The following is a 16801-nucleotide window of genomic DNA, read 5'->3' as shown; positions in this document are numbered from 1 at the left end:
GTGTAATGAATGAATGCCTGAATGAACTTGTTATGGATGTTAAGCAAGCTTTTTTGCTTTCTAGCTGTTGACTAAAGTCTATGATGATGAACTGAGAGCTTATGAAGCTAGTGAAAGATTTGAACTGGCAAAGCTAAAAGCAAAGGCGAAGGAAACGGTAAGAGGGAAAATAAATAGCATGGATAGGAGTATACCATTCTTGTACCTCTCTTGGTTTTCCTGATATTCTAGGCCAGGATTTCCTGTCTTTCAGACAGAATGCTCTCAATTGATTGCCCTTTCAGTTACATACTAAAAACATCCAATTAAATCTGGCCATGCCAAGATCACTTATATTATTATGTAGCTGTAACATTTTGCCCTGATATAATCAGAGTGCACAGAGCCAGTTTGTCTTGAGTCTAGAGTATTAGTAACTGTTGCTTGGTAGCAGGTCTCCAGACTATCTCTTTTGCTTCTTGTGCCATTTGTTTTGCGGTCAAATTACCAATGTTCCCTTCTTATCAGGAGAATGAAGTTCTAGGTTGGATTCTTCAGCATATAGGGCATTTCATCTGAACTATAACCTCTTAGCTATCAAAAACTGGCTAGTTTCTGAACTGTTCTTTCTTTCTTTCTTTCCTTCCTTCTTTCTTTCTTTCTTTGAGAGGAGTGATGAGAGCTCACTCCCAGATCTTACAGCCAGGTCAGTGGTGGCATTAAAAAAATATCTGGAGACTTAGCAAGCATGATTTCTGTGGGTATAATGGCCTTTTGGCAATCAGGAATGGGATTTTTAATATGAGAACATTTCCATTCAAAAGCTGCAACTTGCTCCAAGGTGATGGCAGTAGCAGACTTTGCCTGAAAGAACAGACTTGGCCTACATCTGCATTGCAGAAACAATCCAGTTCGACACCACACTATCATGGCTCAATGCCGTGAAATTCTGGGAACTATAATTTGTTGTGGCACCAGAGCTTGTTGACAGAGAAGGCTGAATGTCTCACAAGACTACAGTTCCCAGAATCCCCTAGCACTGAGCCAGGGCAGTCAAACTGGATTATAAGAGACAGAGACAAGAATTCTATTGCTAGTTCTCAGAACAGACCTATTGAATCAATGGGACTTACCAATGTGTTGACTCACCATTCTATGGATTTACTCTACTTTGGACTAACCAAAGCCCCAAGCGGAAAAGTGGAAGAAGAGAAGAAAACTGTGTGTGTGTGTGTGTTTAAAAAATAGTGCTGGGGGGGGTGGTGTCTGAAGGCTACATGAGCTATGGGCTGCACTCTCTCTGTCCCTGCTACAAGATGTTTGGATTTGTCATTCTTACCAGTTAAAGTGGTGCCAGACTGCACTATTTGAAGCAGGTAGAAGGAGTCACTAATTCCCTCTCTGCTGCTGCATCCATCCATAAAAATTCATCCTGGAAGCTCCCTTGTCTAGTCAAGGGTGTCAGTGTACCTAGAGAAGGGAGAACCTTTGCACTTACTGACAAACAGTTGAATCTTTGGATCTGATACCACTAGTATTTGAAGAGTAAGAAATGAGATATTAATAATAATAATAATAATAATAATAAATTTTATTTATACCCCGCCTTTCCAAAAAAATGATCAAGGCGGCTTACAAATGTTAAAAACAGTTACAATAGGATTTACAATACAAATTAAATTACAATATAAAAGTTAAAACATTACTACAAAGAATAGGAACAGGAGTCAAAAAAATACACATATCAGGGTACAAACAATCAATCACAAATATTTCGGAGTCAAAGGAAGAAAACAAGGGCAGAGAAAAATCAATTAAACTAAAGAGGGAAGGCCAATCTAAATAAGTATGTTTTTAAATTCTTCTTAAAAGAATCTAATGAGGCGGCAGAGCGAAGCTCTAAGGGGAGCTTATTCCAGGAAGATGGGGCAACGATGGTAAAAGCCCTCTGTGAGGTCCTTACAAGATGTGCTCTAGGAACCTCTAACAGGTTTGTCCCGGATGATCTAAGTGTGCGGGGCGGATTATGTGGGGAGAGGCGGTCCTCCAAGTACCCTGGGCCCAAGCCATTTAGGGCTTTATAGGTTAAAACCAACACCTTGTATTGAGCTCGGAAGCGAATAGGCAGCCAGTGAAGATCTTTTAAAATAGGTGTTATATGGTCCGACCTGGAAATACCAGCGACCAGTCTAGCTGCCATATTCTGTACAATTTGCAGCTTCCGGGTTTGGTACAAGGGTTGCCCCATGTAGAGCGCATTGCAGAAATCCAATCGAGAGGTTACTAAAGCATGTACAACAGTTTCAAGGTTCCTACGGTCCAGGTAAGGGCGCAGCTTGCGTATCAGCCGGAGCTGATAGCAAGCACTCCTGACCGTCGCATCCACCTGAGGTGTTAGCTGGAGCGACGAGTCAAGGAGCACCCCCAAGCTGCGCACCGAGTCCTTCAAGGGGAGCGTGACCCCGTTCAGGACCGGATGACAAATCTCATCACCCGGAGCCGGGGAACCTATCACCAGTACTTCCGTTTTCCCTGGATTCACACTGAGTTTGTTCTCCCTCATCCAGCCCATTACCGACGCCAAGCAGGCATCTAGAGGAGAGATGCCATCCTTAGTTACTGCATCAGTCGGAGACACAGAGAAGACTATTTGGGTGTCATCAGCATACTGATAACACCGCGCCCCGTGTCTCCGGATGATCTCTCCCAGCGGTTTCATGTAAATGTTGAATAGCATAGGGGACAAAATCGCTCCTTGAGGGACACCAGATGTAAGGGCCCTCATGTCGGAGCGACAGTCCCCCAGCTCCACCATCTGGGATCTGCCCGAGTGGTAGGACCGGAACCACTGCAGAGCAGTGCCCCCGATACCCAACTCCCCCAGGCGTCCCAGAAGGATACCATGATCGATGGTATCGAAAGCCGCTGAGATGTCCAAAAGCACTAACAGGGACACGCTTCCCCTGTCCATGCCCAGACGGAGATCATCAACTAAGGCGACCATGGCAGTCTCAACTCCATAGCCCGCCCGGAAGCCGGTTTGAAATGGGTCCAGAAAGTCGGTATCATCCAAGATCGATTGAAGCTGGAAGGCGACTGCTCTCTCGATCACCTTCCCCAAAAAAGGTAGCAGCGAGATGGGCCGATAATTGTTGTGTATCAGGGGGTCTAAGGAGGGATTCTTAAGCAAGGGTTTAACCACTGCTACTTTCAGTTTAGATGGAAACTGACCCTCTCTTAGAGATGTGTTAACGATGCGGTGCAACATAGTCAACACCACATCACCCCCCTGAGCTGCCAACCATGAGGGACAGGGATCAAGAGAGCACGTCGTCTTCCTAACGCTTCGAAGGATCTTGTCCACTTCATCGGTACTAACAAACTCAAAGTGATCCAGTAAAACCGGGGCCACGGACGCTTCGGACGCCTCTCTTACAGGATCTGCATCAATACCGGCGTCAATGGATGTGCATGGATGGATACAGGCTAACACTTATGTGTATCATATGTCTTTTAGTGGCATGTGGAAGAAGGGAAGGCTCACGGCCTGCAGAGAGCCATATTTGTAGTTCTTAATGCAGTGCTGCACATTAACCAGACGATGGCCTTAATCCTATTGTTTGAAGAGCCACTGGATCAGTGGGATTTAGCTACCTGTTGGTTCACCATTCCACAGTAGATTCAATGGCCTACTTTTTCTGGGACTAAACAACATATTTCCACTACTTAAAGTTGTATCATTAGATCCTGATGGACAGAATTGCTCTTGTCACTTGGGTATCCTCATTCTGCCCTATTGGAGGATTCCACTCAGTCTATGTGTATCTCCTTCCTAATGGCTGGTGTCTGTTTTCTGGATGTGTCCATACTTGAGTAATAATGCTCCCTATGTTTTTTCATCTAGGAACAAAAATACAAGCAAAGCATCTTAAAAGGACCTCCAAGACCCTCACAAGCAACAAAGATTTATTCTCAGAAAAGTGGGCCTAGGAATCCCAAACTCAACCAGTGGATTTCAAGGGGAGGCTTTGCAAAGCCAAAGAAAGCAGCTCCGTGTAAGAAAAGCAAAATGTTCCTTGGTAAAAAGTCTGGGCACCTTCAGAAAACATGGGTGGGAGGCAAGGAATGCTGATCTTTTGCCACTATATATTTGAGTGAAAGCATTTCTCTTTCAATATCCTTATGTGAAAGGGAAGCCAGTTCACTTACTGCCACTTAACCACAAGTGCCTAGCTCTGACTGTATCTCATCTCAGCACTTCCTCAGATGACATTAAAGAAGGCAGCCCCCTCTTGCTGTATTCCTTTCAGCTTTGCCCAGTCTTCTGAGCTCAGCCCCACCAGCTGTTGCTGCATTAAGATCTGAACCTCAAGCAGAGCATGCCAGCAAAGCTTACACAGCTTGATGTTCTTCATGGATAGCCCTAGACCATCTGTGTCAATATCTGTATCCCTGCTACCTTTTCTCACACATCTCTAATTGGCTTAGAAAGCAACTGATTTTGTGGCATTTCTACAGAGAGTAAGATGTTCCCTGCCCCCATAAGGGAGTGTACACAAAGAGCCTCAGGTTTACCTTGCATACTCTTCATTTCTGGTGAGAAAAATGCCAGAATGCCCCCAGTGCAAGCATGGCTTGGTAGTAGGTTATGCTACCTGCAATCAGTGCCTAGTTCTTTGTTTTGGATTATTACACAAAGTTCACATTTCAAGATGTCAATTTTTTTAGTATAGGTAAAAGGCAGTAGATATTATGTGATCACATCAACCAGGGTGGGCAACTGCAGAGGAAGAGAGGGACATTTTTCATCCCCACTACCTGATCAAGCTGCACTTGAACACCCAGTGTGACCAGACGAGATATCACATTGCTTCCAGTTTTGTTTTGGGGGTAATTTTTGTGCCATTTGGGTTTTCTCCCCCAATTTTAAAACCCTGGGAGGTTTAAGCCTGTGTGTATGTGTGTGGAGGGGGGAATATTGCCTGGAAAAAGTAGTTGGGGGGCAGTCTGGGGGCTTTGCAAGCCACACTGTGGGGCTAGGCTTTCCTCACTCCTGATCTAAACCCTGCAGCCATGAAATCAAATATTTATCTGCTTATCCTATGGATCCCATGGATCTAAGACTTCCCCTGCTGTATCCTGAACAGTCTCAGGATGTCAATCTTTAGCCTGGAGGGCTGTGAAAACTTCCATTGGTGATATTGGTGGTTATGAAGGTGGTTTCCCCCTCCCAAACTCAGAAAAGGAGACCAGAATTTCCCATGGATCCTAGGACATCCTCCCAGGGACCATAGGTTTGTTAATCCTCATTTGAAGGACAGATTTCTATACAAATTTATAGAATATTTCCCAGAAACCCCCATGATAGGTTCGCCTTAACATTGCCATAATTCAGAAATGATTTGAAGGCACACAACAACATTTATCGCCCATATAGAGCTGCTGTTAGCTAGCATATGTCAGAATGTTAGCAACCATATATTAATGACATGTAAGATCTGGTACTCATAACTACTGAGGTCCCTTTTTTGTCCTATGGTTTCTGCATCTTCATAATGTTCAGAGCCAACAACCTGAAAAAGAACTAGGATTTTTGAAGGTGCCTGGCTTAAAAAAATTAGGATGGATCTAAGATTTATCTTCAGTGGATGGAAGACATTTGCTCCTGAAAATGAGGATCCCGGCAGACATATCACAACTTGTCCTAGTTCTTCTGACTTTCTGTGTAGCATCTTCAGGAGGGTTGGCATGGCAAGAAGACAATAGTGAAGTCCTGTCCGAGTGAGTCTGTTCTTGTGAACCTGGATCCAACCCAAAAAGCAGAAAAAACACATTCTGAGGAGGCTTGAAAGAGCACTCCCCAACCATTCAGATATTCTCTCATCCCAGCTGATCAAGGCAGGGGATCAGCATTCCAAATCTGTTCGAATCATTGCCTGTTTCTCTCTCCCCTTCACTTTTTCTTCTCCTATCTTGTTACTTGGCCAAGAATTTCTCTTTCTCTCTTCCTGTAACACTAAAATTTAAGTTAATCAAAAGCTAGTTGGGAATTAGATTGTAGATTATTAAATGCATAGTCTGCAGGAGATAGCTTAAAGAAAAAAAGAAAAAATCCAGAACTGGGTGGGAATGGGAAAGATCTCTGTGTGCTATTGGAGAAAAAGAAAAATGTGCCAGATGAAGAATCAAATACCTGAGCTGCTCACTGTATGCAAGCTACAGATTAAGCTGTTATTTTAAAAAAATAATTCTGCCGTTCATTTGGGCATTGGGTGGCGTATCTCTGATTAGATGTCAGAAATTATCCTTAAGAAAAATATTTGAATGTCTACCAAGAGCATACAGGGGGAGGATCCCATCATCAGGGCTCAGATTCCCTCCTCCATGCACCAAAGCTTGTCAGTCTAACCCTCCCTTGCCCTTGACGATAGTCTGACATTTTGAAGAGTGGGCTCGAGGCAGTGCCAGTTTGGATTTGTTCTGCTTACCCCTGCCTTTTTTCACAGTGAAGGTAAAGGAAAATAATCTCTTGCCTCGTCTATTGGAAGATTTTCCCCACCTGCATATTTCCCGCCCAACTATGAACAAGATGTGGCAGCAGCAGCTTGCACAGATAGACCAACTGAAATCTCCTATTGACAGAAACCGACAGAAACTTCAAAGTGAAGTGAGTTATATCCCAAAAGTCCACAGACTCTTAAAAATGGAGTGAAACAGTGTATCAGTATCAGCTAAGGTTGTAATCCTACACAGACCTTGGGAATGCCCTGGAATTGGCATAAGCAAACACTACTACTTGTATCACTACCACTTGTTTTCTCAGCAGCCCTGTGAATACTGCAAAATGGTGTTCTGAATTGGGATGGGTTGCTATTCCAGCCCTCATCCAGACTGAAACCATACACACATCTTTTTGTAAGATAAGCTTTCTTGGTGATATATGAGGCTGATGGAGTTCAGCCACCCCTCACAGCAAGTGGTAGAATTGGCCCTCTACCTATTGTTCTCTTTTAGCCATGATGGAAACAAGGACTCTAAAATCTACCTGCTCACTTTACTTTGCGGTACAGGAATTTTACCACTTGCTAGGGTTCCACAACTTCTTTCAGCCAGGAGGTGGTTCTTAACCCTCATCCCATTGTGGGGCTGAAGAGGAAAAGTGATGGGAACAGTGCCCAGGGGGGAAGGGACGGGAGAGCTCTTCAGCTGCATCTGCACTGCAGAATTACATCACCTAAGGCTGCTTTGTAGTCCTCCATCCCTCCAGGCTACTTGGACTCCCCTGTTTCTGTCTAAAAAGGAGTGATTAGTCTTTTTTTCAAATTCTTCAAGACTGGCAGTATAGGTTTTCAGGGACATCTACTACTTAACATGAAAAGAAACCCTACCTTTTTCAAAACCAGAAGTAGACTTCTAGCCACTTTTGATTTAGTTATGGTTTTGTTTCCTCCATTTTCAGCAGTCCATTAGATTCTCAGAGAGTTCTGGGGCCAAAAAGTGGTCCCACGGGACAAGATTCTGTATGATTGCTGGTGGTGTAAATTACCACTAAATCTGCTGAACTGACACATATCAGTGTGATCTTGTATCTGCTTTTAATTGCAGAAGGATCCAGTACCTCCTAGTGTAGAACCTCAGGTGATGATGCTTGGGTGTATTACCACAGCCAATCAGTTATGCTGTTGGTAGCTGGAAGATCCCAGGCTCCATCCAGCTGCAGCTTTGCAGCAGGAAAAAGGAGGAGCCATTGACCTCCAAGTTTTGTATTTCATCAACAGAATTCCAATGATTATTCCTATAGGTTGCCACTGTTGGCCTAGAGAATTTCAACAAGAGGTTGTAGATCCAGATTTGACAAGGATAAGACTTCTTTGCGATATGTTACACTAGAAAATATACAGATTGGCGTGTAAGGGGAAAAGGTCTTCCATGGAATCTGTGTACTTTTTCTTTTTCAGGTACTAGAAACACTGAAGAAACATGAGCTCCTTGTTGACCTTATCAAGAAAGAGCAGACTCATAACAGGAGGCTGGTAGGTTTGAACAACTTATTTCCAAACAAATTTTAAAGCTGCCTTTTTGGACTGTATTCACTCAAGGCAGCATATTATATTATAACAGAATGCTAACATGATGTGGGGCATGTGGTGTGGGTGGGATAAGAATGATGCATTAAAATATAATGTGTTCTCTTCAACAGACATAGGTATAATGTGGTTTTCTAGCTGTTGTCAGACTTCTTACTCTGTTCTTACTCTCTCATTGTGGGTAATGTTGGCTGTAGCTGCTGACACTTGCAGACTAACATGTAGGAAATGCAGGTGGCCCACTTTACCATATAAAAGCCACTTCTAGAGCAACAGGAGCAAAAAGAACAGCATGCCCAATAATACATGTAAACTGGAAGTTATCTGAAACAAGTGCTGCATCGTGAGAATTCAGAGGCGATGGAGCCAGTTAGGGCAGACCTGTCTAAAACTTGACCCATGATGCAGGCAGTGCACTGGCACCCATGGATTGGAACCCCACCAGGGCTTGATAAAACTCTTGCTTTTTCTTGCCTCCTTGAGATTACAATTTGATGAATACCATTATTATTATTATTATTATTATTATTATTATTATTATTATTTTCTAGAGCAATTTGGACCAATTGGTCGAGCCCAGTGTAGGGCCGCTAACGCCACACACGCTTCAGATCTGGTGTTGAAGGCCACCAAGAGGCAGGTTAAATTCCTTGCCTAAAATGGAGGAGTGAGAAGGATGACACACCACACACATCACAACCCTCCCTCTTATGCAATCCTGCCACTTCTTTGTTGGAGTGAGGAAATACCATGATTCTGTGCTTCCAAGAGATTAGTTATACCATTCTCTTGTTAGAGCAAATGCTTTAGCAGAAGTGGGACTTGCTGGAACAGCTATTTGCCCTTAACATGAGACATTAGGTAGCAGGGATGGTGAATTGGGAGGTCCCATAGATGTTTAATGTGGTATCTTTCTGCAGCATAATGGTATGAGAAACAGGAAATGTAAATTTCTGGAAAATCACTTGCTCTATGGAGGTCATTAACTGCAGTTCCACTTCTGAAAAGAAACATCATGCCTGGCATCCTGTTAGTGACATATACACATGTGTAAGTCAAACTTATACCTGTGTATGTCTGGGGGGGAGGTTGCAGAGGTCAGTTCTCTTCCTAGTGGCTGGTAGAGAGTGGAGATAGGTGAAAAGTGCCTGGTTCTGGGACTATAGGCAAATGCACCATAAAGATGTTATTTTTTGTTCCTCCTGGGGGACCTATGGAGGTCCTGGGAGATGATGATGTGTATCTGACCATAGGAATATAGCTAAGCACTTCTCACCCATTACCCACTCTCCATCAGCCACTATGCATGTGACCACTGGAGGAAGATATGCCCTATAGAAATGGAGGATGATATTTTGTAATTCCAGCATGGCAGAACTTTAGGATATGTCTCCTAGTGCAGGATGTTGGTCTACATGTTTCAAGTACAGTTGGCCTTCTATAGCCACAGATTCCTTATCCGTGGTTTCAACCATCCATAGATTGAAAATACTATGTATATATGTATATTCCCAAAAGCAAACCTTGATTTTTGTCATTTTATTTAAGGGACACCATTTTACTACACCACTATATCTAATGGGACTGGAGCATCCACAGTTTTTGGTATCCACAGGGAGTCCTGAAACCAAATCCCAGTGGATAGTAGTTACTGTTAAACCATTCCAGAGAACTAAGATATGTGCTTCTACCTGCTAAGAGAAAGTAAAGTAATTTTTCTGTTTTTATTTTTACTGTTAGCAAGAATTTAAGCAGCGCATTCATCGGCAGAAATATACTCAGAATAAAATGAGGGAGAGACGGCAGCAAATTGCAAGAGCCAAAAAGTATTACCAGGATTATAGAGTTCAGTTGCGGGCCAAAATGATGAGGTCCAGGACACGTGAGGAACGTGTAAGTAGTAGGCTTTGCTATGAATGAAGTCTAAACTTTTCTCTGGTGTTGTGTTGAGACTTAAAAGTGGAGAATTTTATAACAAATGATGACACGGTACTTTCCAGACTAATGTTCAGATTAGGAAACAGTTATTCTTTAAACTGTGGGGGACAGTGTTCTGTGTTCTGTAAACTTAAGTGTATTAGGATTCTGCACTACATTTAGTATCTCAAAAAGATGTCTTTATTGAGGTTTTGGTAATAGCAAATATATTTAAACATAACAATATGAAACAAATGGTTAATATGTTTAAAAAATTATTCAAAGACATAACCGTGTTAGTATGGAAAATCAGTATGCAAAAGGCTCTTGTAGCATCTTTGAGACTAACCAAAGGAAAGAAGCTGGTAGAATGACCTTTTGTAGACTTGAACCTACTTTCTCAGATGCATGAGGTGGAGTGGAGAGTCCAGAGACAACCCTATATAAGCTGGTGGTGTGTGAGAATGTCAATAGAAATGAGAAATGAGGTGACTGGTTCAGTTTTAGCAATAGTCATTGGAGGACAAAGACAGGAAGAAGGATGTTGCCTAAAGCCAAGGAGAGTAGGTAACCATATGAATGAGTATTGGAATGTAGTGCGGGAACCAGAGGAGATGTGATGAACTGGTCAAGGGGGCCCTCATGAGGATGGGGGGTTAGATAGTGTTGAAATGTGTGTAGTGTGCAGGAAACTGTTATATCTGTTCAACCCACTGCTGATGGATTGTAGTCTATGGATACATTCCAATTCTGATATTTTTCCTTCCAATCTTCCTTGGCAGTTCTTTTGTTCAAGGAATACATTTGTTCAGGAAATGTTATCACAGGACCTAATGACATCACCTACAATATTAGAGGGACTTTCACTTGCTCATCCTTCAGTGTGATTTATGCAATACTATCTCAGCAATTCCCTTCAGCACTCTACATTGGGCAAACAGGCCAGTCCCTGCACCAGAGGATAAATGGACATAAATCAGAAATTAGGAAGGGGAATATACAAAAAAAGTTGCAGAACACTTCAGTCTTCCTGGGCGTTCCCTCTCAGAACAGCGGTCCTCGAATGTTGGAATGTTTCAGGTCTGAGTGAAGGAAGAAATCCCAAGGAAAGATCACTAGAAGCCAGGGAACATCTACAGTAGTTACATGAGTTAGGAACAGGGTTGACAGCAGTTGGAGGTGGAGAGCTTGTGTGTGTGTAGACAGACAGACCGGCAGACAAACAAACAGGTTGTGTGTGTGTGTGTGTGAGAATACACACACATATACATGTACATATTAAACCCGTGTTTGATTTCTTTTTCTGGCGATTAGTGGGAAAGGTAATTGGCAGACTTGTGCTTTAAATCAGTTAAGCTTTCTTGTTATAACTAGTTACCTTTTACTATGTAGCCTAATGGATGGTGGCCATAGGTACATGACTGTTCCAGAAAAGACATCATGTCACAAACTTAATTTTGGGATCCTTTATCCAAAGAAAGAGAAGTGCTGGAATCATTATTTAACAACTAACTTCTGCCCAGATCAAAAACTGTGTATGCTGGGTTTCTTGACAGAGCTATCCTTATGGATGTCATTATTATTATTATTATTATTATTATTATTTGGCAGATATTTAAAAGCTTATTTGAAGAGGGCTTGGAAATTCAGAAACAAAGACTGTATGAATTAAGATCATATGCCAAGGAAAAGCGTGCTGAGCAAAGAAAACAGCATCAGGATGAATTAGAGTCAATGGAGAACTACTATAAGGATCAGGTAGGCTTTCCCCCTGCTTCCTGTCCCATAGGAAAACTGTTTGCCTACACATCATTAATCTTCTTTTGTATTGTGCTTAGTTTTCAATGCTGGCAGAAGCAGTTTCAGAAGAACGTCAAGAAATCCAAACCAGAGAGAAAGCACATGCAAATGTAAGCCTTATTGCCTTGGACTTTCAGGTCTGTTGATGAACTGACCAACTTCTTGACTTAATTTTAAATGTTCTCTTTCAGACATTAAACAAAGTGAAACGTGAGCTGAGGTCAAAGATGGAGAAAGAGATTAAAGAGCTGCAGGATATGATCACACAGAATGATGACGATTCATTTTTCCGAGAACTGGAAGCAGATCGTCTGAAATCCAGACTCCTGGTGGCTTCCTTTCAATATAGCAAAAACTATCAATTCCTTTAACTCTTGGCAGGTCTCTCTTACAAATACTTGTGTGATTTGTTTCTGGCAAAGAGACTTCTTAAGAAAACATACAGGGGATCAGAACTAGAAGTGTGAAGTTAGCAGTTTGTTTTGCCACCTGAGATTTGCTGTCCTAAATCCAAAATTAAGCTTATTTATAATGGCAAGAAAATATTGAACAGACACTTCTCAGAAGATTTTTTATTTTTACAGATTTTTAAAATAAAGATTATGTGGACGCTTATCAAAATGAAGCTGTTGGAAGGTGTCTTCTAAGCTTACTTGTACATTCAAGTTACTTTAGCTATACTTGAGCTACCAGGAGTGTACAAAATCTAGAGTGGGTTTGTATAGGCAAAAATCCATTAAGGTAAAACATAAGTCAGAATGGCTTCTGAGGAGTTTTTCCCCCCATTCATTTTCTTGCTTCCTCTCTGGTTTGCAGCTGTGGGGCTCCTGAACACAAACTAGCCAAAGGAATGGGCTGTGGCCATTAGGCCTATGACTACTGTTATGCACCTGGGGCAGTGCACATGAAGGCACTGGATGCCACCTACTGCAAAGCTCTCAGTAGTACAGATGCTGGAATAATCAAGGGCCACAAACCAATAGGATCTAATTATGGAAATTCTAACTCATGGAGGAATTCTGTTCTGATCTTAATAACTGTGCCAAACTTTGCTCAGGGAAAGACAGGCATGTTGTTGCTAAGTAAAAAGTTAAAGAGAAATTTCATCCTTGATCTGTCTAAGAAAACACCCCTGAAAGATGAAAGATTGCTTTTACCACTCAGCTGCCTTGTCAGTGTGTGTGGTTCTAATTCTAGAAGATTTTTTTTCACAGAAAAGAAAGGCTTAAAACCATTCTTAGCCTTTATATTACAGCAGCTTGTCGGAAAGGGTGAACTGAGATCCTGACATGTCCCAAAATGTATATTTTAAGTTAACCATGGTTTGAATCCCTCTTCCATGCTTTAAACCAGGGGAGGACAAAGTGTGGGCTGCATGCTCCAAAATGACCTCTAGAGGATGTGGAGGGCATTTCTACCATGTTTGTAAGCCCCCGGGACCTGCAAGTGTCAGTCCCATTGTAGATGGGCCAATTGCAGCTCTTATTTCCAGGGCCATTATCCCACATGAAGGGTATACAGTCCTTAAAGCAGCTGATGAGAAGAGCAAACACAGCTCTGAGGAAGGCTCATGTATTAACTGTAAGATCTTCAGTAGCAGCATCAATGTTTCCTTGGGTAATTGTGATGTAGATACAAAAGATTTTGGAGACTTGGCATTTAAGTGTTCAAGCTTTGCACAACACTTTGGATAAAGAAAGTGCTAAAAATGTAGTGGATGCAGGTTGTGATTCCACAGCTTTTGCAACATGAAATATGAATGCAGTGACAGTAGTGATGTCTCGGTGGGTACACCATTGAAAGGGGAACTAGAAGTCCAGAAACAATTTGGCCTTTGTTCCTCTTAAGGGAGAACTGTTCTTTGGAAATCAGATGTCGGACAGGGTGTTGGTACAAAGGAAGGAGAAATAAAGTGATGACGATATTATAAAGGAAAGGCTGGAGAGGAGACCTTTTAGAAATTATTCTTCTTTTTAAGGTGGAAGAAGAAATGGAAGACAGTGAACTATAAAGTACACAAACAGTACTTGTTTAAGAGTTTAGAAGACCAGGTACAGTGGACCCTTGTTATACGCTGGGGTTTGGTTCCAAAATCCGTGGATGCTCAAGTCCCATTAAATATAATGACATAGCAAAATGGTGTCTCTTATAAAAATGGAAAATCAAGGTTTGATATTTGAAATTTATATTTTTTTAGAACATTTTCAAACCATGGATGCTTGAATCTGTGTATAAGAAGGGCCGACTGTAGGCAAGGCTTGGGAAGAGGAGACTCGGGCTTGACAGATGGTCCCTAAGGGGCAGCTCTGTGTCGCCCCTGGAAACACCGGATCAGGGTCATGGCAACCACACGCCTGAAGGAAGCATACCTTCATATTCCGATGGCACCTCTGGACAGGAACTATTTGAAATTCCAATACTGAGACAAACACTACCAGTTCAGAGCTTTGCTGTTTGTCCTGGCATTAACACCAAAAGTATTTATGAATATACTGATTCCTTTCATCAGGCATCTCAGATAGGAGTTCATCTATACTCCTATCTATATGATATTTTATAGAAAGAAAATTGAAAGTTCAAAATATTTAGGGAAATGCCTTTAACATTGCAGACTCTGGAAAGTTATGGTTTTATAATAAGTTACCAAAAGAGTCATTTATCACCAGTTAGATTGTTAACACACTCAAATACGAGAATATATTGTTTGACCTTTTCAGAGAAAAGGATCAAACAGAGTCATACAAGCTATTGTATTCCCTATGTATGGATGCAAGAACTGGACATTTAAGAAAGTGGACTGGAAGAAAATCAATTTGTTAGAGATGTGGTGCTGGGGAAGAGTGCTAAGGATTCCATGGGCAGCCAAAAAGGCAAAGAAACAAATGGGTCATAGAACAGATAAAGCCAAAAATCTCACTGAACACCGAGATGACTAAACTGAGGCTGTTGTGCTTTGGTCACATCATGAGAAAGCACAACTCATTGGAAAAACAATAATGCTAGGAAAGGTGGAGGGATGTCGACTGAAAGGAAGGATGAACTCGTTTAAGCATGTCACAGGTATGAATTTGCAGGAATTAAACGGAGCAGTGGAGCATGGAGTCACCATGAAGTGAGGTTGACGCAAGGCTGGACAACAACAAAACCAGGAGATACAGTCTGTAGTGTCATTGAGATCTGCAATGGGGGTCCTCATTTGGTTCATACAAAACCGCATCAACAACCAATAGGAAGCAAGATATAATTTTATTTACCATTGTCCATATCTTTGAGAATGAAATTAAAATGGTGGATGAGGAGTTATTCACTGGGGTAATTAACATTATTTTGGTGTCCAGAAGGAAGATATACTGTATATACTCATGTATAAGTCTAGAATTGAGATCACAAAATGGACCTGAGTCGACTTATCCACGGGTCAATGTAAGTAGTGTATCTTAAATCTTAGTTAAAAGAAGGAATCGTCCCCTGGTGAAAAGCAGGAGTATAATATGTGAAGCACCGACCCTCTCTACTCTTTCATCCATCCAGCCTTAAGAGTAAGCACAAACAGTTATGCTTGCTGGACTTTTGTAAGTTCTTTGACATTGTTTTGCTTTGCTTCATCCTTTAAATCCTTTGCTATATGCCCCTAAAGTTTATCCTCGACCTATCCATGGATCATAGCAAAATCCTTATTTTTGGCCCTGAAACTTGCCCTCAGCTTATACATGAGGTTGACTTATAGTCAAGTATATACTGTGTGTGTGTGTGTGTGTGTGTGTGTATGTGTGTGTATGGAAAACTTCAGAATGGGTGTACTTCAAATAATCAGAGTGGAAGGTATAAAAGTGAAGCATGTATTGCAATTTTTATCTAAGGAGTTGAGACCAAACATCCTGATGAGACAAGCGCCAGCATTTTCTGTAAGTATGAGTTGTGACGGAGTTCCAGTGTCAGCATACTCCCATGTTAAGTGTTTTTAAGGGGTAAAACAATTACAATCTATTGAACTATACATCATTTCCCTACTTTTGTGAAGTCGATGGCCATGAAAGCCATTGACTTCACGTTTAAAATTTAGTTTTAAATGGACTTACTGTTTCTCCTTTTAAACTAATAGAATCCTCATTAAGAATGTTTACATTTAAGGTAGCTTTTCTTGTGGCAATAATTTCAGCAAGGTGAGTCTTGGAATTAGCAGCATTGTCAACGAATCCTAATTTATGCACAACAGATTAGCATTGATCCTGGTTCCAACATTTTTACATAAATGCATTCCAAAAGGGAGAGTATCAGAAACAATTTATTTGCCTATTTTCTGCCTGCCTTGAATGGAACATAAGTGGCATACTTTGGACATAAGGAGAGAGGAAGAGTTTATATTAAAAGAACTATATAATTCGGACATATAGAAGCTTTATTTGTTTAATTTAATCCATGTACTTTAGCTCAAAAAGCACCATAGACTGTGATTGCTAGACTAATTAAATTGTGTATTTCACTTCTGCTATAACAATCCAAGGCCACAGTCAGTTTGGTCTCATTCAATAAGGTCTATGCTGCCAGTACTGCTTATGCAGCATCTATGACATTGCAAGTGGTAGCATTATAGAAGTTATAGTTCTAGCCAGTATTGGAGGCTCAGATATATCCCAATTGTGGTGGGTTGCTCTTCATGGCATCCTGAGAATGAGAGGTTGTACTTACCATGAAATCATTCTGGGATGGAACAAAGAGCGAAATACACCTGCCTAGGTAATTAATGAACCAACAGAAGTAGGCATATATACAGTATGTATAGGTTTAGGTAATTTAATTTAATTTAGATAATTTAACTGATGGAGGAGAGAAGAAATCCTCATGAAAATACTGGAAAAGGAACCTGACTAGTTGGGTTGGCCCATAAGGAGTCACCCAACTGCGGTTGATTGCTCTTCCTACCATCCCAAAATGACTATTTATGGTAACTACAACCTCTCATTCCTTTTACTTAAACACCAAGTAAATGCAAAACCAACATTTTTTTAAAACCATTG

The 16801-nt window shown here is 41.4% G+C and overlaps 1 protein-coding gene across 2 annotated transcripts in view; it reads left to right on the top strand.

Annotated features, from left to right (window-relative positions):
• Positions 1 to 12398, top strand: part of CEP95 (centrosomal protein 95) — a 49680-nt gene extending 37282 nt beyond the window's left edge. Inside the window, exons 15-22 of one of the 2 annotated variants that reach the window (XM_089476903.1) lie at positions 65 to 157; positions 3884 to 4034; positions 6486 to 6646; positions 7938 to 8012; positions 9807 to 9959; positions 11595 to 11741; positions 11822 to 11893; positions 11975 to 12398. In XM_089476903.1, the coding sequence (XP_089333029.1) occupies positions 65 to 157; positions 3884 to 4034; positions 6486 to 6646; positions 7938 to 8012; positions 9807 to 9959; positions 11595 to 11741; positions 11822 to 11893; positions 11975 to 12154 (1032 nt within the window). In that variant the 3' untranslated portion in view covers positions 12155 to 12398. The remainder of the gene's footprint in view (positions 1 to 64; positions 158 to 3883; positions 4035 to 6485; positions 6647 to 7937; positions 8013 to 9806; positions 9960 to 11594; positions 11742 to 11821; positions 11894 to 11974) is intronic. The other variant, XM_089476913.1, reaches the window with a different exon arrangement.
• The last annotated feature ends 4403 nt before the right edge of the window (positions 12399 to 16801 follow it).

This window comes from Sceloporus occidentalis, unplaced genomic scaffold (assembly GCF_023333645.1).
Source record: "Sceloporus occidentalis isolate IW3139 unplaced genomic scaffold, rSceOcc1.0.p SCAF_1, whole genome shotgun sequence".
NCBI lineage: Eukaryota > Metazoa > Chordata > Lepidosauria > Squamata > Phrynosomatidae > Sceloporus > Sceloporus occidentalis.
The sequence above is the reverse complement of the archived record's forward strand: the minus strand, read 5'-3'. Positions and strand labels throughout refer to the sequence as shown.